Source organism: Petromyzon marinus, chromosome 32 (genome assembly GCF_048934315.1).
Source record: "Petromyzon marinus isolate PM22_M1 ecotype Great Lakes invasive population chromosome 32, UKy_Petmar_22M1.pri1.0, whole genome shotgun sequence".
Classification (NCBI taxonomy): domain Eukaryota; kingdom Metazoa; phylum Chordata; class Hyperoartia; order Petromyzontiformes; family Petromyzontidae; genus Petromyzon; species Petromyzon marinus.
In genome coordinates, this window is record NC_133698.1 from 1,011,992 (window position 1) to 1,039,209 (window position 27,218).

General features: G+C 47.7%; 2 protein-coding genes across 9 annotated transcripts in view; one reads left to right on the plus strand and one right to left on the minus strand.

Annotated features, from left to right (window-relative positions):
* VPS26C (VPS26 endosomal protein sorting factor C) overlaps nucleotides 1–10,517 on the plus strand; it is a 27,938-nt gene extending 17,421 nt beyond the window's left edge. For all 5 annotated transcript variants that reach the window (XM_032964357.2, XM_032964352.2, XM_032964356.2 and 2 more), the window contains exon 9: nucleotides 8,917–10,517. In XM_032964357.2, the coding sequence (XP_032820248.1) occupies nucleotides 8,917–9,005 (89 nt within the window). In that variant the 3' untranslated portion in view covers nucleotides 9,006–10,517. The remainder of the gene's footprint in view (nucleotides 1–8,916) is intronic.
* On the minus strand, nucleotides 10,284–24,646 carry JHY (junctional cadherin complex regulator). Of its 4 annotated transcripts, none has more exons than XM_032964351.2 (8): nucleotides 24,465–24,646; nucleotides 22,554–22,634; nucleotides 20,175–21,788; nucleotides 18,888–19,009; nucleotides 16,283–16,937; nucleotides 14,764–14,850; nucleotides 12,842–12,982; nucleotides 10,284–12,430 (listed from the first exon to the last, which is right to left on the minus strand). In XM_032964351.2, exons 2-8 carry the CDS (start codon nucleotides 22,563–22,565, stop codon nucleotides 12,230–12,232), a joined length of 2,832 nt encoding a protein of 943 aa, XP_032820242.1. In that variant the 5' UTR covers nucleotides 22,566–22,634; nucleotides 24,465–24,646; the 3' UTR covers nucleotides 10,284–12,229. The 4 variants fall into 4 exon arrangements, with proteins under 4 accessions (XP_032820242.1, XP_032820240.1, XP_075927317.1 ...); XM_032964349.2 differs by having other exon boundaries at nucleotides 22,554–22,667; XM_076071202.1 differs by lacking the exon at nucleotides 24,465–24,646 and adding an exon at nucleotides 22,855–24,458 and having other exon boundaries at nucleotides 22,554–22,667.
* Nucleotides 24,647–27,218: the final 2,572 nt, after the last annotated feature.

Here is a 27,218-nt window from a genome sequence, read left to right on the forward strand (position 1 = left end):
TGGCCATGTTAGTGAGACCTCAGCCCGTTAATGCAGAGGCACCCAACAGGGCAATGCAACTCAAGAGAGTCGGAGATAACAGCCAAACGGCAGGAAGGATGGAAGGACCACAGCAAGTTACGACTTTGCTTGGTTAATAACGTCCTTCCAATGGTTGCTCAGCTTATACCCATGTTCTCGGTTGAAATTGTCTCTGTGTTTATATATCTGGATGGCTTCATGGACAAATCTTTGATGGTAGCCCGAAGGTTTGCAGAGTACCTTGGTCTCGGAAAAAACAATATCGTGCGAGCCCACTGTGTTATAACAATGATCAGCCACGGCAGAGGAATTGGTTCTGCCATGTTTCAAATTTGCCATGTGTTCGCGAACACGGTCCGAGACATGTCGTTTCGATTTAAAGCTTTCGTGACTGCAAGGATTCGTCTTCTTTGGTTCTTTCGGTAAAGTCACGTAGAATGAGAATAAAATAATAAAATAACACAATAAAATTCTCACGACGTTTCGGCCACAACGCAAGCGGCCGTCTTCAGGTGGAAGGTACAGACGTGTCGGGACGACAGAGCTTCAATGAACGATGTTAAGATTCGTAGCGACTTTTAAGCTGGTTGGGAGAAGTGAGGCACCTTGACAAAGGGGTTTACATATCAAATAGCTGAGGGATTAGCTTGTGACTGGCCACAGGAATGGCTATGTTGAAGTCAAAACCTACACATCCACAGAGGCACCTCGTACATGGACGCCAAAGGGGGCTGCAACACCATATAACATTTTGATATAACATTGAGGTAGTTTATATTTTAGTTTTTATTGGTTTACTATATGGTATTCATTATATAGTGTAGTGTATACCCAGTTAATGTTAATAGCTCAGCTTATTGAAGAATATATTGAGTATATTTATTATATTGATGTAATTTAAAATTAGGTTTTTCACATCGGTTTACTGTATGACAGTTGAGTTGTTGCAGCCCCCTTTGGCGTCCATGTACGAGGTGCCTCTGTGGATGTGTAGGCTTTGACTTTAACATCTATTTCTGTGACCAGTCACAAGCTAATCCCTTAGCTATTTCAATGCTAAATTACTAGTTGCCTCTGTGGATGTGTAGGTTTTGACCTTAACATAGCCATTTCCGTGACCAGTCACAAGCTAATCCCTCAGCTATTTGATATGCAAACCCCCTTTTGTCAAGGGCCTCACTTCTCCCAACCAGCTTAAAGTCGCTACGAATCTTAACAGCGTTCATTGAAGCTCTGTGGATGTGTAGGCCTTTACTTTAACATCTATTTCTGTGACCAGTCACAAGCTAATCCCTTAGCTATTTCAATGCTAAATTACTAGTTGCCTCTGTGGATGTGTAGGTTTTGACTTTAACATAGCCATTTCCGTGACCAGTCACAAGCTAATCCCTCAGCTATTTGATATGTAAACCCCCTTTTGTCAAGGGCCTCACTTCGTGATCTGATCCCATCCATGAAGGATGTCATTCCTGACTTACAGTACCCCGGGGTTTACAAATTGAGTTGTACCTGCGGTGATTGCTATATCGGGGAGACAAAGCAACATGTCTCTGACCGAATTCGCGAGCACAAATCAGATTTGAAACACGGCAAAACGAATTCTTCTGCCGTAGCTGATCACTGTTACAACGCTGTGGGTGATCACGATATAATTTTCTCCGATACCAAGGTTTTTTGCAAACCCACGGGTTTTTATCAGAGATTTGTTCACGAGGCAATTCAGATCTACAAACACAGACACAATTTCAACCGAGAAGATGGTTTCAAATTAAGCAACCATTGGAAAGATGTTCTAAATCGAACCAAACATTAAACTAATTTTCAATGGTACAGTATATTTTTCAAGTAGTGGTACCCCAAACTTTCGCAGCTCTTAAAAAATTCCCTTTTCACACCATCAATAGGTAAACTCCCCCTCCCCCCCCCGCGCCAAACGGCAAATGCACCCGCACGTATACCACCTCTATGGTAAGTCGGCCAATCAAATGCTAATTTTTATGCTAATTCCTTTGTCAAGGCACCTTGTTTCCTCGCACACAGCTTAAAGGCCGCGGTCTGAGCGTGGCTGTGTTTCACTCCAGCGCTGTCCTCGAGACAGCCTGATCCCTTCACCTGATGAAGGCCGCTTGTGTTGTGGCCGAAACGTCGTGATTTTTGTTTTATTTTTTACCTACGTGACTTTACCGAATAGAACCAAAGAGTATGGCCTCACTTCTCCCAACCAGCTTAAAGTCGCTACGAATCTTAACAGCGTTAATTGAAGCTCTGTGGATGTGTAGGCCTTTACTTTAACATCTATTTCTGTGGCCAGTCACAAGCTAATCCCTTAGCTATTTCAATGCTAAATTACTAGTTGCCTCTGTGGATGTGTAGGTTTTGACTTCATCATGGCCATTTCCGTGGCCAGTCACAAGCTAATCCCTCAGCTATTTGATATGTAAACCCCCTTTGTCAAGGTGCCTCACCTCTCCCAACCAGCTGAAAGTCGCTACGAATCTTAACAGCGTTCATTGAAGCTCTGTGAATGTGTAGGCCTTTACTTTAACATCTATTTCTGTGACCAGTCACAAGCTAATCCCTTAGCTTTTTCAATGCTTAATTACTAGTTGCCTCCGTGGATGTGTAGGTTTTGACTTTAACATAGCCATTTCCGTGACCAGTCCCAAGCTAATCCCTCAGCTATTTGATATGCAAACCCCCTTTTGTCAAGGGCCTCACTTCTCCCAACCAGCTTAAAGTCGCTACGAATCTTAACAGCGTTCATTGAAGCTCTGTGGATGTGTAGGCCTTTACTTTAACATCTATTTCTGTGACCAGTCACAAGCTAATCCCTTAGCTATTTCAATGCTAAATTACTAGTTGCCTCTGTGGATGTGTAGGTTTTGACTTTAACATAGCCATTTCCGTGACCAGTCACAAGTTAATCCCTCAGCTATTTGATATGTAAACCCCCTTTGTCAAGGTGCCTCACCTCTCCCAACCAGCTTAAAGTCACTACGAATCTTAACAGCGTTCATTGAAGCTCTGTGGATGTGTAGGCCTTTACTTTAACATCTATTTCTGTGACCAGTCACAAGCTAATCCCTTAGCTATTTCAATGCTAAATTACTAGTTGCCTCTGTGGATGTGTAGGTTTTGACTTTAACGTAGCCATTCCTGTGACCAGTCACAAGCTAATCCCTCAGCTGTTTGATATGTAAACCCCTTTGTCAAGGTGCCTCACTTCTCCCAACCAGCTTAAAAGTCGCTACGAATCTTAACATCGTTCATTGAAGCTCTGTCGTCCCGACAGGTCTGTACCTGTCACCTGAAGATGGCCGCTTGCGTTGTGGCCGAAATGCCGTGATAATTTTATCGTGTTATTTTATTATTTTATTCTCATTCTACGTGACTTTACCGAAAGAACCAAAGAACATGTCGTTTCGTTTCCCCAATGTAACTGCTGCTGCAGACACAACTTAGTTTGTAGACACCAGGATATTGCATGTCAGGAATGACATCCTTCACAGATGGGATCAAATCACGGATTTTGTGTACTGTATTGAATCGGACCTGGATTTTGTGTTTGTTTAAGATTTTGGAAATCTTTTTGGTAACACCTGCTATGTATGCCAAGGTGATGGTTTTGATTGGGTCCTCAGATGGTTGTCTCCCCATGGTTGGGGATACAGCTTTGCGGATTGTGCGATCTGAGTATCCATTCATCTTGAGGGCTTGGTGTACATGCTCCAGTTCACTGGCTAAGTGGCGCAGGAATTATTCTGGGCCAGATGGTGGTGGGAATCAGGCTTTAGATATGAATCCGTGTGGGTGGCTTTCCTGTAGACGGAATGTCCCAACGAGCCATCAGGCCTCTTCTCGATCAAAACATCCAGGAATGGTAGCTTGCCATCATTTTCCACTTCCATGGTGAATTTGATGGATGGGTGTATGGAATTGATGTGGTTGAAAAATTGGTTCAGTGCTGGTTGGTCATGTGGCCAGATGACGAAAGTGTTATCTACGTATCTTTTCCACAGGGAAGGACGTAGGGTGGATGATGGCATCTGTTTCAAATTTCTCCATGAAAACATTCGCTACCACTGGTGATGAGGAAGAACCCATAGGGGTACCTTCATTTTGTTTTTAGAATGTACCATTCCAGATGAAGTTAGTGTTGGTAAGGCCAAAGTTGGTACATCAGGATTCAGTCCCTGTTAAACCAAGTCTTCAATGATTGCTATGGTGTCAGGTACAGGTACCTTGGTGAACATAGAGACTACATTGAAACTGACAAGCAAATCAGAGACAGTGAAATGTGTTACACATAGACATGACATTAACTTGCTAATCTCCCTAATCTATCTGCCTAATCTCTCCCATCAACATAGTGCTAATCTCCCATTAACACTGCTGCTGTGCGCATATGCGGAGACGATACTCTTATGCGGCGACGGGAGCTAATTTCATGCTAATCTCTCTCGCTAATCTCTCTCTCCCTAATCTCCCAAATTAACACAACTGACATGCTTGTGTACGGAGATGGAATTCCTTTCCAGCTCGGACCCCGCCTGCTTGCCCTTGGCCAACATATATAACCTCTTGCTGTTGTAACAGCTCTCTCATTGTGTTCTTCTGGTTCAGCAGTTCCACTGCTGGATTATTATTTTCCGCCAGGAGGACGACCGCTTGTGTTGCGATCGAAACGTCGTGATATATTTTTTTAAATTTTATTTAATTTTTCTACCTTCGTGACTTTACTGAAAGAACCAAAGAGTATGGATTCCTGCAGTCACGAAAGCTTCAAATGAAGATTGGCCTATAATGTGTAAATTTATCACAGCCAAATACTCTAAATGCGTAATGTTGATTCTAAATGTGGAGGGAAAAACCGGAGGACCCGGAGAAAAATCAACACGACCAAGGGGAGAACATGCAAACTCCAAATATACAGGTGTCAGAGTGAGGATCGAACCCATGATCTGTATACCAGGCGAGGTAGTTAACACCTCGCCACCGTGGCACACCATGTTCCACCACCGCCAAACTGCAGGTCACCATGCTTCTCTTCCTGCTTATTCCCTCGTACTGCTCCATGTTGGAATTCCCTATCATTGTCTCTTTTCCCCAAGGTCTTATAATAACCTTGCTCAATTTAATATACACATTAACTGTTATATCTTGACTTAAAGCTTTCATGACTGCAGGAATTCATATTTTTGGGGTCTTTCGGTAAAGCCACGAAAATAGAAAAAATAATTAAAATAATAACAATATCACGACGTTTTGATCGCAACACAAGCAATTGTCTTAAGGTGAAAAAATAGGGGGAAGATTTCTGTCTGAGACCTTGCAACCATTCACTGGTAAGACCACCTCAGCTGTACTTAACTCAGCTCACTTGATATCTTCCATTAAGGACATATCACTATTTCCAGGTGATTTGCTTGTCAGTTTCGATGTGGTATCTTTGTTTACCAAAGTTCCTAACAACAACAAAATTCAGGACCTTCTTAATGATGGCAGCTATACCAAAATCAACAGAGATCCCACCAACCGCCTAGCTACAAAAACCCACAATATCATCACTAATTCGACTTCTTTTATTGAAATTTGATTTAAAGCTTTCGTGACTGCAGGGATTCATATTCTTGGTTCTTTCGGTAAAGTCACGTAGAAGGGAAACAATAAAATAATAAAAATATAAGACAAAATTCTCACGACGTTTTGACTGCAACACAAGCAATCATCATCAGGTGTGAAAACCACAATGAGAAAATTTGAAAAAAGTGGCGGTTATTTTTAACGTAAAAAATAACCGCCACTTTTTTAAAATTTTCTTGTTAAAAATAACCGCCACTTTTTTCATTATTTTTGTGGTTTTCACACCTGATGATGATTGCTTGTGTTGGAGTCGAAACATCGTGATAATTTTATTGTTTTATATTTTTATTATTTTATTGATTCGACCAAGCAGCGCTCTCTAAAACCTTCGGCCGCTAGACCACCCAGATTTTATGGCCTTCCAAAGATCCACAAAGAAGGTATCCTGCTCCGTCCTATCGCCTCCACCATTAACCCACCCACCCACAAACTGGCCCCATTTCTGTCTGAGACCCTGCTTCCTTTCACGGGCAAGTCCACCTCAGCTGTACTTAACTCAGCTCACTTGTCTTCTGGGTTCTTTTGGTAAAGTCACGTAGAATGGAGATAAAATAATCAAAATAATATTGGTATTATTTTATAAAATATTATTTTATAAAAATATTTAAAATATTTATATTATTTTATCTCGATTCTACATGACTTTACCTAAAGAACCCAGAAGATGAATCCCTGCAGTCGCGAAAGCTTTACATCGAAATTCAGCTCACTTGGTTTCTCTAATCAAGGACATCTCAATGTCTCCAGATGATTTACTTGTCAGTTTCGATGTAGTCTCCCTGTTCACCAAGGTACCTGTACCTGATACCATTGCAATCATTGAAGATTTGGTCCAACAAGGATTGAATGCTGATGTACCAGCCCTGGTGAGACACTGCCTCACCAACACTTACTTCACCTGGAATGGAACATTCTACAAACAAGTTGAAGGTACCCCTATGGGTTCTCCCTTATCTCCAGTTGTAGCCAATGTTTTCATGGATAAATTTGAGACAGATGTCATCCAGGCATCCACCCTACGTCCTTCCTTGTGGAATAGATACGTTGATGATACGTTCGTCATCTGGCCACATGGCCTACCAGCTCTGGACCAGTTCTTTAACCGTTTCAATTCCATACACCCAGCTATCAAATTCACCAAGGAGGTGGAAAAGGATGGCAAGTTACCATCCTTGGATGTTTTAATTGAAAAGAGACCTGATGGCTCAATGGGACACTGTCTACAGGAAAGCCACCCATACGGATGCCTACCTAAAACCTGACTCCCACCACCATCCATCCCAGAAGAATTCCCTCATCAAAACTCTATACCACAGAGCTCGTTGTTCACCACCTAGTCAGTGAACTGGAGCATGTACACAAAGTCCTCAAGAGGAATGGATATTCGGACTACACAATCCGTAAAGCTATCAACCCAACCGTGGGGAGAGAACCATCTGAGGACCCAATCAAAACCATCACCTTGCCATACATAGCAGGGGTCACCAAAAAGATTTCCAAAATCATGAGCAAACACAAGATCCAGGTACGATTCAACACAGTACATACAATTCGTGATTTGATCCCTTTAGTGAAGTATGCGATCCCCAACATGCAATACCCCGGTATCTACAAACTAAGCTGTGTCTGCGGCAGCAGTTGCATTGGGGAAACTAAACGACATGTCTCGGACCGGGTCCATGAACATAATGTAGATCTGAAACATGGTAGGGCCAATTCCTCAGCCGTGGCTGATCATTATTTTAACGCTGTGGGCACACACGAAATAGATTTTGCCAAGATGAAGGTACTCTGCAAACCCACTGGCTATCAACAAAGATTCGTTCATTAAGCCATCCAGATATATAAACACAGACACAATTGCAACCAAGAAGATGGGTACAAACTGAGCAATCATTGGAAGGACATGATTAACCAGTTTAGGTCATAACTGGCTGTGATGTTCCTATCCTACCTAGCAGTTATTTTCGACTCTCTGAGTTACATTTGAAGAGGAGTTGGAGACTGGTTTACGCACTGGTTTATTCTTCAACCCACGCCTGGTCCGGGTGACTTCAGTGCCCTTTAACCCTTGACCCCCGTCTAGTGTATTTCCGTGCGTGTGATTGGTGTGTGTTATACTGAGTGCGGAGATTTCATGTCTGCGTGGTGCGTGTGCTTGAGGGTGGCTCGCAGATCCCTTACACATTCACTAACACAGCCACCGTTAGTAAATGGCGGCTTGTGTTAGTAAATGGCGGCTTACCATTCTTTTCTACCTCCATGTGGCCACTGCGCTGTCTTACATTGACATGCTAATCTCTCACAATACAATGGCCACCCCCCACAGCTCCGTAGTACCTCCCCCACATTGGCATAAGCTGCCCCGCCCATCTCTAAACCATTTGTAAACAGCTCTTTGGTGTAGACCTACTGCAGGTTACGGAGACCTCTCCTACATTAACATTAGCTGCCCCGCCCATCTCTAAACCTTTATAAACAGCCTGCCTCGGTAGATTTCCCCCTCTTTTTTCACCTGAAGACGATTGCTTGTGTTGCGATCAAAACGTCATGATATTGTTATTATTTTGATTATTGTTTCTATCTACGTGGCTTTACCGAAAGACCCAAAGAATATTAACTTTTATCTATTAGAACTCTGAAAGTGCTCTTTATTGCTGGCTGCTTGATGCTTTGAACCTGTGCTCAGCTGGTGGAAGCCCATTTGGCCAAATGATCAGAATCTTGTGAATAAATTGCATGAACAAAATGTCAACATTTGCGGGGGGGGTACTTTTGACTAAAATCGCATGGTTTTACTTTCTATACTTTAAGCATCATTAGCCATGGTTAATCCACTGCTGGATGAAGGCCTCAAGCCCCTGCCGTCTCTCATGGTCCTGCGATGCAATAACCCACTCGTGGGTAATTTGATGCTTCAGATAGCTACGTGTGTGTGCCTCTGTACGCCTATGGGGAGCACTAGTGTTGCGAACCCGGCGACCTGGGTTCGATTCCCGCTCACGGCCAACACCAGTGACGATTATCTGAACCAGTCCTGGGCCTCCCCTAGGTCGACTCAGCCTCAAATGAGTACCTTCTGCGGTGTGTAAACATCGCTACTTGGAAGACAAAGGCGGCCAGGCGTGGTTCTGGCCACTCCCCCTCGTGTGGCTTGCTGGCTTTCATAGGTGCTCGCTAACAGCACTTGCTCCTACAGTCTTCTAAGGCTATACGGGGCATCTTTATCTTTGTCTGTACGTCTGTTCACAGAGTTTGAAGTGAACATCGTCATCATCCTGCAAGATGACCACCTCATCACAGAGAACTTCCCGCTCAAGCTGTCTCGGCACTTGGTGTGATGAGCCCCACTCCTCCGCCTCCCCCTCTTCAACGGATTGTTCACTCTCACCCCTCCACGCTGGACATCAGCCGCTACTCGCTTGCAATCACTCACCGACCCTTACTCATATTTAGCGCCGCTTCATTCTCACGAGGAGTCATCGGCACAGTGTAGCCCTCAAACTCTGCCGCCACGATCGTAGCCCAAGCTTGCCAAGAGAACGGCGCTCCCAGCAAAGCAGGCGTCCTGTTAGGCCAGGGCTTCGCTCAACACCGTGAGACCGAATCACATTCCACTTGTGTGCATTCGCAACGTGATGACGATTGCGACTGCCCTTGCTACGGGCACCGGCCTTAACACATGCGTGCGGGCGCTTCCTAGTGAACTCGTGGACACTCGGCCATCTGTCCCGCTCTCTTCTTCCGCTTCTCCATTCTCTCCATCTCCATTCCCGAGTTTCGTTTCTGTCATCACTCGTCAGTTCTCATGATGTGTCCTGCCCATTTCCACTGTTATTCCCTTTGCTCTCACAGCAGTATCGGCGACCCCTGCTCTTTTCCATATTTCTTAAATTCCTTAACCTGTCACCTTCAACTTTGTGCAGAAACGAGTCTTTAACAGCCTCACGTGGCTCGGCTTAGGCTTGAGCCACTCAGTTGCTTTCAATTTTGCAATGAGCGGCTCAGCCATGGCTTGGCTCAGGCTCGGCTCATGGGAATCCTGATCTAGGATCTTGCTGAGCTGAGACAGAGAATATGGGCCTCAAGTGTTTTTGTGTGATCATTCACATTCTGATGGTGTTCTGTCGACAGCCACATTCTAATTCACTTGTCACACAACTACAATACCCTTATCATACTACAGATGTTTCAATAGAACACGCTCAGTGCAGACGGCTCCCGTGTGTATGAGGAAGGTTCTCACAAAGGTCTCAATCTGATGTCGCCTGCACATTTCACAACGCGATTCCAGGTGCTCAGGGACCCAAGTGCGAGCAGCAGAGCTCAGTTCATGAACATACTCAAGTCGACCCCGAGTTTCTCGTCCTGTTAACATTGCGGGCAGACCAAGAGAGTCTTCTTTCGTATTGCTGATGTAGATGCAGAGCAACAACTACAATTACGCATTCAGGTGGTCAAGCCAAGTAACCGCATCAGGAGTAGTGGAGCATATCGCTGTGATGTCATGGAGAGTCATCCCTTCTCACTCCCTCGACGTGTTCAGTTTGATGATTGTCATCGTCGGTGTAACCCGAATGCTTGTCCATCCCACAATCATTGAAATCTGTCACAACCAATGCTGGGCCATCGCATCATTTATTGGCTAAAACCAAACTTACCGGTATTGCTCTGGGAATTGCCATCACGGATATATACTGAAATTCACACAAAATCCTGTGGCCTGCAAGTACTGACCTCGCAGATCTAGTGATGATTCCTGTGACCACTTACTTATACGTCACTGAGAATAAAATTAGAAATTATTATAAATTGTGTTCTACTGCATTTACATAAACCCACAGTTGAGTCAATGCGAACGCCTTCTCGTGGTGATTTTAGACCCTTGGACATCGGTCATCAGGCCTGGACGTTTTGCAGCAACGGCTCTCAGCGTCAACCCTGCAACGTTTCCAAGCCTCCACAAACCCCACGCGTTCTACAACAATGGGGAAATGGAAACTCCATTTCATATTTACACTGGCAGTGTCACTCTCCACTCTCGAAATGTCTGAAGGTCTTGCCTCGACTCGGCAGTTTTGTGTTCACTCCCCATGCGTGTCCACCCTCATGCGGCTATCGATTTGTTGGGGCACCATGACACCAACTGTACAATCAACAGCGGTGGCTGCGGTCTGTATGCAGCGGGACGATGAGCCACCTGGATGTTTTAAAAGCACAGTATTTAGTAACTTGTTTATAAATGAAAATTTAGGAAACTGTTCAAAAGTAAAAAAAAACCTGAAGTGGATAATTTAAGTCACTTGTGCCCTAAGCCTAATAGACTCGGAATGGAACGAAGGAGACTGGGATGGGGAAAGGGGTGTTGGGGGGTGAGGGACCGGTCCTGCTTTGATCACCGCATCGCCCCCCTCCGGCTCAACCTCACAGCTGTGGCCCTTCGGTCGTGCAATCCTCATGTGCCTTTTCACTCCACGTACTCCACATTCTTACGTGTAAGAATATAACACGTTTAAAAATGTGTAATGTTAAAAATACGCACTTGAGTAAGTGTGTAATGCAAGAACGTTACTTTTAGATTATCTAAGAGTAAACCTAGGTTGAACATTTTGAACATTCAGGCGTGGAAGTGTAGGCGTAATATTGAATAATGTGTGACCTCGACCAAAAGTAAACTGAACAGGGTGGAAAGAAGCGTGGAGAGATGCACGCTTGAAATGATAGAGACAAGAACACACGGATTCGAGAACATACACAGGTTAGTGGTACCATCGAAACTGCTAAGAAAAGTGAGAGGGCTTAGGCTGGGAATGTCGCTTGAAGGGACGATGGACATTAGTAAAGAATACCAGAGTAGCAGTCAAGGAATGGAATGCGTCCGAGAGGAAGTCCACGGAGGAGATTTAGCGATGAAATCTTTTGATTTGCAGGTGCTGGATGGATTTGTAGAGGATTGTAAGAAGTGGTAGTGGCTTTCGTTGAATTCGTTTATCCACTAGAGCCTTGCTGGGTCTTGAGACTTTCAGGAGGGTCAGACCAACATTTTTGTAGCAGAGGGCGATATAGCTGCTTGTAATCCCAACTGAGTAATTTACAAGGCATTTCTTTGCATTGCGATATTGTTTTAGCTCTGGGAAGTAACCCATGCACAACGTTCAAAACAAGAAAACTCCACGCAGACAGGCGCCAGAGTCAGGAATTGAATTCAGGCCCATTTTTGCTGAGGCACGAGTGTCACGGTGCCACCACCCTGCTGCCCCGAGATGACGGATGTACAGCAATAAACAGAGAACACCACACAGATTGATCTCGGTCGGCTTTGTCGTTTGGCAGCTCCCAGGCCAGGGTTTCGGCAACCTGTGGCTCTGGAGCCACGTGCGACTCTTTAAGGACTGCTTCGTCACGCTATTTATTAAGGACCGCCTCGTATTCACACGCATTGCGGCTCTTGAACCCTTGTTGCTGTGAGGCACGAGTGTCGCCACCACCACCACCACGAATTACGACGATTTAGACCACATGGCAGTGCGTGAGGAGGGGCGCCCATCCAGGTATCAGGGCGTCGTCAGGGCACGTGCAGTCTGAAGGCCGCAACGGCTTGCTTGTCCTGCTCGTGGCGTTGTCTCAGGTCGTCCAACAGCGCCTGCATGGGGTCGAGTGCCGTCAAACTGACAGGGGAGTCGCGCCGCTCCCCGTGGGGAGCAGATGGCTCCCTGCGTGCCTCCGTGTAGCGGGGCCGGGGCACGTTGCGCGCGTACTCCAGCGCCTGCGACACAACGCACGGGGAATCGGGTGTCGCCACATGCATCGCACGGTGAAGCATGGCTTCATAAAAAAGTATGCCTTTTTTATTTGCCCAGGTAAGGCCCACTGAGCTACGTAGCTCTTTTCCAGAAGTGACCTGGCGATCACAAATGATAGCTCAACGAAGTGGCTTATAACATGGACATTTATAGCAGCAAACACTCTAAACGCATGTTGATTCTAAATGTGGAGGGAAAAACCGGAGGACCCACAGAAAAATCCACTCGACAGAAGAGAGAACATACAAACTCAATATACAGGTGTTAGGGTTGGGATCGAAACCACGACCTGCATACCAGGCGAGGTAGCTAACATCTCGCCACCGCGGCGCCCCTAGCGGCGTGTGCCGCGAGAGTGGAGGACGTGGCATCACCTGCTCTCTGCGGGACTTGCTTTCGCCCTCCGGCGCCGAGGTGGGGTGCACTGGGGCCCTCACTCCTCGCCTCCCAAGCAGCGAGCGGTTCTGCTCCTGCACAAGTTTTGCATAATTCTGTTGCTTCCTGATTTTCTCCAACTGCAACAAAATACACAATAAATGCATTGGTTGTGTGTGTAGTGCACGTGAGGCTTGCTCATGGATTTGTACGTACATACCTAAAGTCGCTGCTCCAAATTGAGCGATTGTAAAGTAACACGTAGAGGTGGTTTCACAGCCGATATTCCCATTCCAAATTTTTTTCAGGGTTAGGCCGCGCGACGATCCAGTCAAATTTCTGTCACAAAACCCTCCACCATCTGACACAGCCAAATAAATAGTGACGCGGATGACTGTCTAACCACACGCCGATTATTACCGAGCTGAGTTCACGGCCAAGCCACAGCCGAGACGTGGCTGGGCATGTGGCCCCTGAAGGATTTCCTGGATAACAATGTACATTGTGATATATTTTTTAACTATCAAGCCTTGTATTTGTAGTGATGCCGGCCCTAGAGAGGCATAGCGTGCGGTGTATTGACAATGCGGACACCACTAGGATGTGGGTGCAGTACTGGCCCTAGAGGGGCTCGGTGAGCGCTGATCGATAGCGCTGGATGGCGCCACGCTTGGCGTGCAGTGCCGGCCCCTACAGGATAGGGTGTGGGAATGCCGGCCATGGAAATGGGGTTACTTTAGGCCATGGCACTCTAGTTGACCCGAGAGGACATGTGACCGGTTAAGTCTACAAAGGCGCCCCAAGTGGGGGCTCGGGGTGGTCACGTGTCGGGGTCCAGATCCTGTTCGAGGATTCTGTAAGGTGGTCGTGGCCAAGGGCGGAGCCAGCCACGCCGCAGAGAATATAAGCTGGGTCCCCCAGAGGGACAGGCGCTGTTTATCCTGAAGAAACCTTCGTCTACGTCCTACGTTCTACAAGTCTCACACACGTGGACCTGGACCCGAGCTGTTGGTCCTGGTCCGTTGTAGCTAGTTACGTTGTTATTAGTGTAGTTAGCCTGGTGGTGCACCACCATAGGTTGTTATTCTGTTAAGGGGCAGTTAGCCCGTGTGTTGGTGTTAAATAAATGTGTTGCCTCCAAGAGTACGTCTGCGACTCAGTTTAACTCACTATATTTATCCGAGCATATATTAACTTTTTTTTATTTTACCAGGTAAAGCCCACTAAGCTGTATAGCGTTTTTTTTAGAAGCGACCTGGCGACAAATGATAGCTCAACGAAGTGACTTATCACGTGGAAATTGATAGCCAATTACTCTAAACGCATGTTGATTCTAAATGTGGAGGGAAAAACCAGAGGACCCGGAGAAAAATCAACTTGACCACGGGGAGAACACGCAAACTCCAAATTTACAGCAGTTGTCATGGTCGGGATCGAACCCACAATCTCCTGTATACCAGGAGAGGTAGTTAACATCGTGCCACCATGGCACCTGTGTCGGACCCCACGACAGCCCCCAGACAGCCCACCTTCACCTGATGAAATATAATTGTAAGGACATAAAAATCAGCAGAGAAAATATCAATCGTCTCAGTGATTAGAACAGTCAGTGGAAATTATCAGAAGTCAATGCAAATCCCTTTTACATCTCCAAAATAGTGTGTACACAGTGATATTCATTTCGCAATCACTGTGAAGGTACATGCAATGAACATATTTCATTATATATAGTAGCGTCTTTCATGGACATTGTAATGCGCACAGAACCGGAGCTATCAACTATTGCCCAAGCTCCGTGGTTCTACATTAGGCTGTTTGGCCGCTTGGTCAGCTTGCTGGATGTGGGTCTAGAGACTATATACTAAAGTTAGATGGACGGGGGTGATATGGAAGTGCAAAATAAATTATTTGATAAACAAACCTTTTTTTTAACAGAGGTGCAATCTGGCCCAAGACCTCCCAGTTTAATGTCTTGCTTGAGGTTTTTATAATCCTGAAGCGTATATTCCTGAAAGCAAACATATCAGATGTGTGAGTCATGGACATAGCATTTTATTCCATTCCTGACAGGAACATCTTGATATAATACAAGCTGATAGTCTTTATACCCCATTACATTGCTATAGCATCCTCTTGAAAAACTCAATAAACAGCTCGCTGTCTCCCAGTGACGTTGAGAATCTCTTGCAGTGGGAACTCCACATTAGAGATTGCGTCTGGTGGCTTGACCGGCACGTTGGAAGTGTGTGATGGCTGGACCGCAGAGACAATTAGCCCCTCGCCCGATGCCCTCCTCACGCAGCTTAAGGCTCTATCCCCTAGCCATACCCAACCACCCCACCCCCCATACTCAACACCCACCCCATACCTAACCACCCCCCATACCTAACTGCCGCAGTGGTGATATGTTAACTACCTCGCCTGGTATGCAGGAGGTCTGGGTTCGATCCCACCCCTGACACCTGTAAATTTGGAGTTTGCATGTCTCTCTCTCTGCGGTCGAGTGGATTTTTCTCCTCATCTTACGGTTTTCCCCTCCACATTTAGAAACGTGCGTTTAAGAGTATTTAGCTGCTATTCATTTCCACATGATAAACCACTTAGTTGAGCTATCATTTGTGGCCAGGTCGCTTCTGAAAAAGAGCATTATAGCTCAGTACGTCTTACCTGGTAACAAAGTTTATACTTTAACCACCCCCCCCCCCTACCTAACTACCCCCCCCACCCCTTTTTAAACTTCCTGCCTCAGTACTGGTTATAAAAATACACGAATTGAGCAGCAACCTATGGAATATATTGAACACAGACTGTAGATGGGATTAGTGAGATATATATTTCATGGGACCTCCTTTGCCAGTACCAAAATATGATAATAGGTTTTTCCCCTTTTTTTGGCAACAAAACAGGTGTTAAGATGTTAAAACACGTCCTCTGGTCTAACACCGTTTGAGACGAGGCTCAAAAGAAAGCTGTCTCTGGTGTGGACCAATTAGTTTCAAGGGCAATGCATATATTATCAGAGTATGTCTTTTGTTTGCATTCTGACCACAAGCATTGTGGTTAATGCAGACATGATTCCTTGTAAAAGGTTTCAGTTTGGTGTTTTAACATCTTAACACCTGTTTTGTTGCCGAGGTGTATATTTTTTGGATAATGTAAGTGTTGTAGAAAAACAAAACGTTTTATAAAAAACACAAGTCCAATCAGGTCACACGGTTATTCTGCTTGACGCAGTTTCGAGCAAGACATCGTATCTATTTGCAAAATTTGGCCGTGAGCTGAAGCAATAATCGGGGCACTAAATGCTTGTGTACGTGACAATTTTATATATTTGGCGGTGGAGGGTCTCACGACAAAAGTTTGCAGGATCATTACGTGGCCTACGCCAAAAATCAACCATGAATTGGAACTTCCATACAATCGTAACACGGCGCACTTACCTTATAGTTTTTCAGCTGTGTCTGCAGTCTGTCCAAACAGCCGTCTGAGTTGCAGCGCGTTACGAGCGGCGACGACCGCGCGTGGAGAGCCGGATCCTCATGCTGCTGCTGCTCAGCCAGGCAGGGCGCGTCCCAGCGGGGGAGGGCATCGTACGGCACAGGATGCAGGATCCTTGCTCTACCTGGCCAGGCGCCCCCTGCGGGGCCGTGCGTCCACCGTTCCCCTCCGGCGTCTAACGCCGTTCCCCGAGGCTGAACGTCCCTCGACGGGTTCGACGGCCGCGTCTCGTCGTGCGCCACGAACGGGAACACGGGGTGCCCAGGTACGTAGCCAGGAACTTGCGAGTAGGTAAAAGCGTGACCGGCATCGTCCAGAAACACCCCTTGCATGAGCCTGTAGAGAGGACGGTGCTGCAAACCGATGGGGATTTGCCCAAGTTCGGCGCTCGCGTCGCCCCACTGGCGATACTGCAGCGCGGGGCTCATACCGGCATGGATTTCGTCGGCCGGCGAGGAACGCGTGGCCACTGCGCAGTGGCTCTGAGCAGGAAGCTGTCCCGGAAACTGGTGTCTTCCATCGGCGTTGCTCGGGTGGCCGTGCGAAAAGAGAGTCGCTTGGGAGAAGTTGTAATGTTGGTTCGTACTCTCCGGCTTCCTGTTTGTAAGAACAACATCGCAAGGCAAAGTTATCTTCCACATACAACAACCACAGGTGCTCCTAGAAGAGATGATCATTTGAGTCAAACACCAACCGGGATTTGAACTCATAACCTTCTATTGGACGACAAGTACAGCGGAGATCCTCTCTCCTGCAGCTCTCCTAGCCACATCCCATATTATCTCCATTCCTCAAGCAATTTATCAACAGTACTGTTATCCACAGCCCAATTCTTCCGATGTTTCACCGATAACAAGAGGTGATTGGCAAATTCATTTTCTCATTGGTGTTTTTAGCCGAAAATAACACGCGGATAAGAGGAAATGGAATTTGCAGATATTATTATTAAAATGCACTTAATACAAAATTTACTAATCTGGATTGGAGAAATTCCCCACTACATTTATAACAGAACACGATATGTACAATATTATTGTATTCAAATAACAGCATTTCAAATACAGAAATGTGGTGCTTTGACAAATTAAAAGTAACGCAACACTTGTTAAGCTGGGGTTAATTTTTAAAATGCCCGCAGTAGGACGCGGACATTGCTTTAATGTCACCCAAGAAATCTCGATTGAAAACGAATTTCTTTAGAACTGCTTTTTGTGTTTAGTTTGTTGCCCTTCCCCTGCACCTCTGATTAGCACGGTTGGCTACATACGGTGTGAAAGAAGTTCAACAAACTGTATATACAAGGCACGACTTTAGCCGCCTTGAGAATAATTTTCCCCTTTTTCCTGGCAACAAAACAGGTGTTAAGACGTTAAAACACCAAACTGAAACCTTTAACAAGAAATCATGTCTGCTTTAACCACAATACTTGTGGTCAGAATGCAAACAAAAAACATACTCTGATAATTTATGCATTTTCATTGAAACTGATTTGGTCCACGCCTTGTTTTGAATTTCTCCTGCCTTGTCACTCAGGGCAGGGGGCATCAGTGGTGGCTATGCTGCTGCACATGGCGGCTGTGATCCAGCGCTGTGTGGAAGCAGCAGTGAGGGTTGGTGGATCACCACACACATAGACGTTGTGAAACTCCCTTCCCGTGCGCGTCAAGGAGGTGCCATGCCGTGGCTCGCCAGAAGAAGGCGGTACAGCATCCGGATTAATCGCCATCTGTTTACATCTGTGCCAGGATAGAATGTTGCCCCCTCGCGCAAGGCGTGGGTTTTTTTCTGGGTGCTCCGGTTTCCTCACATGTATAATTAATACAACTCATCATTAATTGGTGGCTGATAATATCTTCCAAGAAAAACACAATGCAGGATCGTTCTGAAAAATTGTTCTCGGACTTGGCGTGGCTATCAGAATCATAATATTTATTTATACTGGAGCAATCCGAAGAGCTATAAAGCTATTTTTCACAGATGTCCAGTAGGGGCAGGTTAGAACGTTACAACAACAAACAATACAAAAACACGATAGGAGCCTAGGGTATAGGAAAGGTAAACAAATCACTCAAAAATGAAACTAAACTATTTTGGTTATTTACCAGGTTACGCTCACTGAGCTATTAGCTTCTTTTTCAGAAGCGACCTGGCCACGAATGATAGCTCAACGAAGTTGCTTATCCTGTGGAAATGTTTCGCAGCCAAAATATTTAAATAATCCACTCACATTCATTATTCATTCATTTAAACAAATAAGAGATGCCAATGGATTCTCAATTTCATGGGGTACAATTTGGCGAAGGTAAACAAATCACTTCAAAAATGTATGCAAATTAAACTAAACAATTTTTTTTTTATCTTACCAGGTAAGGCCCACTGAGCTGTTAACTTATTTTTCAGAAGCAACCTGGGCCATAAATGATAGCTCAACGAAGTGGCTTATCATGTGGAAATTTACAATAATGAAATATGTATAAACAAACAAGCGCAGCCGTAGGAGCCGCACGGCATCCACGCTCTGTGCCCTCACGGAGACTGCCCCCTCACCTGTGCAAGGGGAAGGCGTCGGGAGATGGGAACTCGGCCTCCTCCTGGGCATCGCTGTGGATGCTACGAAGCGCCGTGGTGGTGGTGGCGCTTTGCTCCTCCTGCCTTTTCCACAGAAGTTTCTGTTTGGTCCAATTTCAAATAAAAATTAGAACGTGAAAACTAAACTACTGAAAACTACTTTTATTTTACCAGGTAAGGCCCACAAAGGATATCCAAACAAAGTGGCTTATCACATGAAAATGTATAGCGTCCAAATTCTCTAAACGCATGTTGATTCAAAATGTAGAGGGAAAACCCAGAGGACCCGGATAAAAATACATGTGACAACGGGGTGAGAGACACACAAACTCCAAATATACAGCAGGCGTCAGGGTCGGGATTGAACCCACGCCTCCTGTATACAGCAGGCGTCAGGGTCGGGATTGAACCCACGACCTCCTGTATACAGCAGGCGTCAGGGTCGCGATTGAACCCACGACCTCCTGTATACAGCAGGCGTCAGGGTCAAATGTATATATTTAAAGAACCAAAGAGTAACTACTCATTGGTTTTTTCGGTAAAGTCACGTATGTAGAAATACATACGTGACTTATTGTATTTCTACATACGTGACTTTACCGAAAAAAACAATGAGTAATTTTATGCAGTCACGAAAGCTTTAATACTTTATAACCAAAGAGTAAATTTCGATTTAAAGCTTTCGTGACTGCAAGGATTCATCTTCTTTGGTTCTTTCGGTAAAGTCACGTAGAATGAGAATAAAATAATAAAATAAAACAATAACATTCTCACGACGTTTCGGCCACAACACAAGTAGCCGTCCTCAGGTGAAGAAACAGGACTGTTATTCTCATTCTACGTGACTTTACCGAAAGAACAAAAAGAAAACCAAAGAGTATTTAAACGTACTCCTCTTCCCACCACCACTCAACACGGCCAATTAGTAAGGTTTGTCACGTAAACAAAATGTGCCAATTAGTTACTTCAGCACACCGGTGTGTTGAGATTAAACCCACAACATTTATATTTACGTGGTCTTCCCCAAAAAACCTTTATTATGAATATTTGTCACAAAAGCTGACGTGTTATATATGTAAGTACTTGTACTCTATATCTTAGCACTGGAAGTTACAGTACTCGGCATATGACGGTTTTGGTTTCCACGCTAAGGCCATCCATTCACCGAACTAAAAACAACGAGACTTCCATTGCGGGCAGATGCCTGGATTCCAATAAGAGAACAACAACCGTAAATGCAACGGAGCTCGCGGCTCAGAGGCTTACGCGCTTTGCGGGGTCTCCGCGCTGTCTCCGGTGCATCTGCAGATACGAGGACTGCTTCTGAGGCCTCCTCCCAAGATTCTGTTTGTTAGCCTCCAAGATGTCCTTCCTTTGTTCCGAAAAATGAGGTGGTGCCGGGTTCGCCGTCTTATCTCTAATTGTAACCTGGTCACGATCGCCTGTCTGCCCTTTGTCGTGCACTGATGACTGTGCAGCTACCTCATTGTTTTTGTGTAAGGAATGGATTTGCTTAGGACGCTCTGCAAAACCATCACCTGGTGGCTTCTGCGATGCTGCACGTAGCAGCATATTGTTGTACTCTTCTTGCATTGTAGAATGAAGGGATTCATATTCTTCTTCTTCACTGTGATCCCGATGCTCGGTCATCAATACGGGTATTTTTGAACGATGCTTAAGTGCGACCCGTTTAGAGCTCTCGACATCCCTTGCTTCGATGCCTGTCCTGGACGGGAATTCCACTGACTTGTCCTGCCCTCCTTGATCTGTCACGGCCATATGCTTCGGCGGTTTGGATCGATTCCCTTTCCGTCTTGGAGCACCTGGCAAGGGATCTTGCTTCACTCCGTTGAGATAATATCCATCGCTCTCCTCTGCCGTGTGTTCTTCCACGAGCAAATGCTCCTCCTCCCTGCGGGATTCTCCGTTGCGTACAATCTCAGGCAGCTTATTCCTCGAGTTGCTTGCGGCCTCTCTCTTGTGATGGCTACGACGATCTCTCGGATCTTCTGGTCCTTCGTGACGCTCGATTACCCGTGCCTCCTGCTTGTGCTCTGCGTAGTACGGGGTGCCCAGCCTCTGAGCCACCTGCTGCTGCTGATTCTCGTCCATGGATAAACTATTTTCTAACTCGGACTCCGCAAACTTAACTTTACTAAAACTGGCCACTTTCTCAGTTGGTCCCAAATATGCACCGCGCATTTTACTTGCGTGTTCGATTTGCCCGTCGGGATTTTCGCTGCACGGCATAATGTCATCACTGGAGCCAAACGCCGACGTGTCTCCTTGGGACTCGGTCAGGTGCACAGAATCGTGATTTCTCTGCAAGGGCGTCGAGGCGTCTCTGATGAAGTCGTTTTCAAATCCCAAGCCGTCTTCTGAAATGTCATCAGCGCCGCCGTCCACGAATCCCACCACGGCTTGCTCCTCTGCGTCGGTGTCCATGGTGGATTCCTCCTCATCAGACGCATAATCCAAGCTATCCCTCTGGAGCAGCGCGTTTACATCTACACAAGCTCCGTGCCCCCCACCATGAGCCCCGTGCCCCCCACGAACTCCGTGCCCTCCACGCACTGCGCGCCTGCTCCCCGGGTCGTCGATGTGCATGTCCCCCATGTGCGGTAGCGGAGGGAGGGCAATGCTGCCCGAGTCAGTGCTGCTCACTGACTCGCGAGACCGGCTCGAGCCCGCGATGCGTTTGTGGTTGAGCTGCCGCTGGTTGAAGTTAATTCTCTGGAGGAGCTCCTCTTGGTATTCCCTTTCTTGAAGATTCTCCACGTCCGACTCGTAAGACCGCGACAGGCTAATGTGCAAATCTTCGTCGAATGCCGCGCTCAACAACAGCTCTTCCTCAGTCGTCAGCCTTAACTCTTCATTACCCTGCACAGTCACCACACACACACACAATGCAAGTGCTGTCACTTCTCCACCATATTTATACCAATAGTCCCTAATTAGGAACTGTTGGTAAAAATCGGCTCACCAACTCATTTATCCCGGCCCAAGGCTTAAAATGTCCCCACATCTGTGAAGTGAATTTGATAAAGTTGCTCATTGTGTAACAGAGTGAGTAAAGGGTGCGAAAGGGAAAACAGATGAAAATGTCGATGACAAGGTGAACATGGAGAAGACATGGAGACGTTTGAAACTGAGTTCTCATGGACAAACCCAGATCGTGAGAAACGTCTCTGTCCTCAGAAGATTCAACACAGGCTGGGACAATGCAGATTAACTACCTATTTACATTTTACCAGGTAAGGCCCACTGAGCTATATAGCTATTTTTCAGAAGTGACTTGGCCACAAATGATATCCCTAAAAAGCGGCTTATCACGTGCAAATTTATAGCGTCCAAATACTCTAAAAACATGATGTTGATTCTAAATGTGGAGGGAAAAAACCGCAGGATCCGGAGAAAAAGCCACATGACCACGGGGAGAAAGACACGCAAACACCAAGTATACAGCAGGCGTCAGGGTCGGGATCGAACCCACGACCTCCTGCACACCAGGCGAGGGAGTTAACATCTCGCCACCGTGGTAACCACGGGAGCGCTGAACGCCGATTTCGTCTCACTGCAGACGGCGTCGCCACTCGGCTCTTCACACGAGGGCCCTCCCCGGGGAGGCGTCGAGACAGCGCTCACCATGGCTCCCATGGCTCCCGGCTCGAGGGCGCCTCACTGATCTTCTCCAGGTGGATCCGATAGATAATCCTGGAAGATCTCCTGACAGATGTGACGGCGGTGGAGATAAATATCCTGTTCACGATAACGGTTTTTGGGTTAGATCGCGTAAGTAGAAATGTGTCGTAACCCTCCACCACCCGACACAGCCAGTGAGGTTTGTCACGAAAACAACGCGCCAATTAGTTACTACTTCAGCCCACCGGTGTGTTGGAGATTAAATGATAAATGTTGTGGAGGGTTACGACACCTTTATACTTACGCGATCTAACCCAAAAACCTTCATCATGAATAATATTGGTCGTAAAAGCCGACGTGTTTAACTGATAAATATCCTGGTCGAATACGTCGATGATAGACTGGAGGGAGCGTCTCACTCCACCAGACACCTCCTCCTCACCGCTCTACTCACACTCACCTCCCACTCCTCACCCTCGCCCGTCACTCACTCACTCCACTCACTCTCTCCTCTCATTCACTCACCGACTCCGCTCGCAGTTCCTCTCACGCCACGAGGCGCCACCCTCTCACTCCGTCTCACGCCACTCTCACGTCTCCTTACGCTACTCTCACGTCTCCTCACGCCACTCTCACGTCTCCTCACGTCTCCTCACGCCACTCTCACGTCTCCTCACGCCACTCTCACGTCTCCTCACGTCTTCTCACGCCACTCTCACGTCTCCTCACGTCTTCTCACGCCACTCTCACACCACTCTCACGTCTCCTCACGTCTTCTCACGCCACTCTCACGTCTCCTCACGCCACTCTCACGTCTCCTCACGTCTCCTCACGCCACTCTCACGTCTCCTCACGTCTCCTCACGCCACTCTCACGTCTCCTCACGCCACTCTCACGTCTCCTCACGCCACTCTCACGTCTCCTCACGTCTTCTCACGCCACTCTCACGCCACTCTCACGTCTCCTCACGCCACTCTCACGTCTCCTCACGTCTCCTCACGCTACTCTCACGTCTCCTCACGCCACTCTCACGTCTCCTCACGTCTCCCACGTCTCCTTACGCCACTCTCACGTCTCCTCACGTCTCCCACGTCTCCTCACGCCACTCTCACGTCTCCTCACGCCACTCTCACGTCTCCTTACGCCACTCTCACGCCACTCTCACGTCTCCTCACGTCTCCTCACGCCACTCTCACGCCACTCTCACGTCTCCTCACGTCTTCCACGTCTCCTCACGCCGCTCTCACGCCACTCTCACGTCTCCTCACGTCTTCTCACGCCACTCTCACGCTACTCTCACGCCACTCTCACGTCTCCTCACGTCTTCTCACGCCACTCTCACGTCTCCTCACGTCTCCCACGTCTCCTCAAGCCACTCTCACGTCTCCTCATGCCACTCTCACGTCTCCTCACGCCACTCTCGCGTCTCCTCACGTCTCCTCACGCCACTCTCACGTCTCCTCACGCCACTCTCACGCTACTCTCACGTCTCCTCACGTCTCCTCACGTCTCCTCACGACACTCTCACGTCTCCTCACGTCTCCTCACGCCACTCTCACGTCTCCTCACGCCACTCTCACGTCTCCTCACGTCTCCTCACGCCACTCTCACGTCTCCTCACGCCACTCTCACGTCTCCTCACGCCACTCTCACGTCTCCTCACGTCTCCTCACGCCACTCTCACGTCTCCTCACGTCTCCTCACGCCACTCTCACGCCACTCTCACGTCTCCTCACGCCACTCTCACGTCTCCTCACGCCACTCTCACGTCTCCTCACGTCTCCTCACGCCACTCTCACGCCACTCTCACGTCTCCTCACGCTACTCTCACGCCACTCTCACGCTACTCTCACGTCTCCTCACGTCTCCTCACGCCACTCTCACGTCTCCCACGTCTCCTCACGCCACTCTCACGTCTCTTCACGTCTCCCACGTCTTCTCGGTCGCCGCTCCTTAACGCTGGGCGGACGCGACTGGGGGACGCGGAGTCGTCATGGTAACCGAGCGTGTGACGTCATACCTCGCAGCCGGTACCATGACGTCACTCTTGCAGTTGGCGTGTCAACGTCACTCACAGCTGGGAGTATGACGTCACGTTTGCAGCTAGCCCGGCGACGTCACCAATCGCAGCCGGTCGACTGACGTCACTCTTACAGCTGGCGCGGTGACGTCACCGCTAACAGCCGGGAACGTGACGTCCCCGCTGGCTGATGGATACATGACGCCACGCACCACGAACATCACGTGTCAATGAAATAGGGCCATTGCACGAAACGTCGCCTATTATATGTATTGTATATATACAATACATCCGCTTTGAGTTGGAATGTCATTACTCTGCGTGTGTTCTATAATCAAGGAGCTCATCTTCCTCCCAGTGCAATGGGAGGAAGATGAGCTGTGGCGAGGTGTTCAATCCCTTGCCTGGTATACATAGAGCTGCTGGGTTCGACCCCGACTCTGACGTCTGCTGTACATTTGGAGTTTGCAACGTCTCTCCCCCAGTGGCCGCGTGGATTTTCCTCCGGGTCTTCCGGTTTTTTTTACTCCGCATTTAGATTATGTTGGTGCTATAAATGTCCACATGACGAGCCACATCGTTGAGCTATAATTTGTAAGTTGTGGCCAGGTCGCTTCTGAAAAAGAGCTATATCGCTCAGTGGGCCTTACTGGTTAGAATAAATCTAGTTGCGAGTTTCGAGATGGTTGCAACTGAACGTGTCCTCTCCGAGTGCCTCCCCCACCACGACCGCCGCTCCCCGCGCTTTGCTGCTCATGCGACATTCTCTGTCGAGGTTCATATTACCTTTTTATTTTACCAGGTGAGGCCCACTGAGCTCTGTGAAGCTGCCTGGCTATCACAAATTATAGCTCAACGGAGTGGCTTATCATGCGGATTTTTTTTGAGCAGCCAAATACTCTAAACGCGTGATGTTGATTCGAAATGTGGAGAGAAAAACCGGAGAGAATTCACGCGGCCACGGGGAGAACAAACAGGCTCCAAATATACAGCAGTCAGGGTCGGGATAGATCCCACGACCTCCTGTAAACCATGGGAGGTAGTTAACATCTCGTCACCGTGGTGTGGCCCACGTTGGCAGCAGCAATACGTTCACGAGTTAGACTACAATGTCGAGGGTCTGCTGGTCACGACGACAGGGCTTAAGGAGTTCGTATCGTCTTGCTGTTCCTCCTCCGTTAAAGGAGCGCAGACTACAGTGGTTTACTATGTGGTCAGTAATTTTGGTTGCATGGTCACAATCGCACTCCTATGGCTTGGAGTTTCTTTAATTTACGATTCATTACGGAGATAAGATTTGCGCATCGGCCCGTTGTTGATGTTCTGATGCGGTGGATGGTTCCACCGGTGTGTGTGTACCAGCGGTGTCAAGATCGGCCTCTGTGGAGGAGGCTCGTGAAGGACGCTGCCACTGGGCAGTTGAAGGCAGTCGCCCTCTAGCGATAACGGAGGGCAGAGGAGCGACGCTCACAACAACGAGCGGAGCGCGGGCGGATAAAACACTGGTGGATCTGCCATTCACCTCAGTCAACACGTGGCACCTGGGTCTATCCCGTGACCTCTTTTCAGCGAACCTTCGACATTCACGCGGCCTAAAAGTGCACCTGGCCTGGCACAAGCGCCGTGGTGACGTCACCGCCAAGAAGACGCAGAATTGGGTCGAGTCTTGGTCTCTTTCCATGCGCATCTCAACGCCCTGGCCTTGCAGCGTGGAGGTTCACTGCATTTGCCAGTTGGCCCGAGTGAGACATTGCGAGCGAACGCTGGATGCGGCGGCGCACGTAAAACCATCTCTGGATCGTGGTAACGATCTGAGAAGCAGGGCCGTTGCCCGAAGCGTCGACTATTACATATGCCCTTCTCTCCAGGGCAGTACTATTCACGAATGTGTTGCGTTTGACGACATACGAGATTGGTGCCAGAAAAATGTAGCACTGCTTGAGCATATTTGCACAAGACAGAGGAGAGTGGAAACAAATTTCACAATGTGCAGTGGATACCTACGTGCTATCTGCCCCACGGATCGTGATGATGACGATGAGCTTGTGTTCATTAACCCGGCCAGGGAGCTCAGCGGTCGAGCGAGCAACTCGCAATCGGAAAGTTGCGAGTTCAACTCCTAGTTGAGTGGGTTGGCTCAGCCCGTGATCTGTATATATGTTGAACCTCTTTCGTACCGTACGTAGCCAACTGCGCTAATCGGGGAGGTCAGCGGTTGTTGTCCTACGGATAGACTCATGCCTGTCATAGCAATGTAGATGTTCCGTCACTGGCGCAGAGCACAAAACAGAAGTTGAGCGCCGGGTGCCTCGTTGCTCACTGCGTGAGCGGCAAGCAGTCTGGCCCAGACCTTTTGCTGTGACGACCACGCGGAGGCGGCGATGCGGCCGCTCTCCCGCCAGGTGGCGCCGGACGCTCTCCGGCCCCGCGCCTCCCGCCGTGCAACCACTCGGGGCCGCACTCCCACGGCGCAGCTCAGGCTGGAGCCACGCCTCAGCCGCTTCTTCCAAAGTGAGCGGCTCAGCCATGGCTCGGCTCTTGGAAATCCTGAGCGCGGCTGGGAGCGTGCTTAGAGTCGGCTCAAGTTGAGCGCGTGGCTTTGATCCGGCTCGATTGAGCCAGAACTCCAGAGCTCCAGAGCCGAGCCG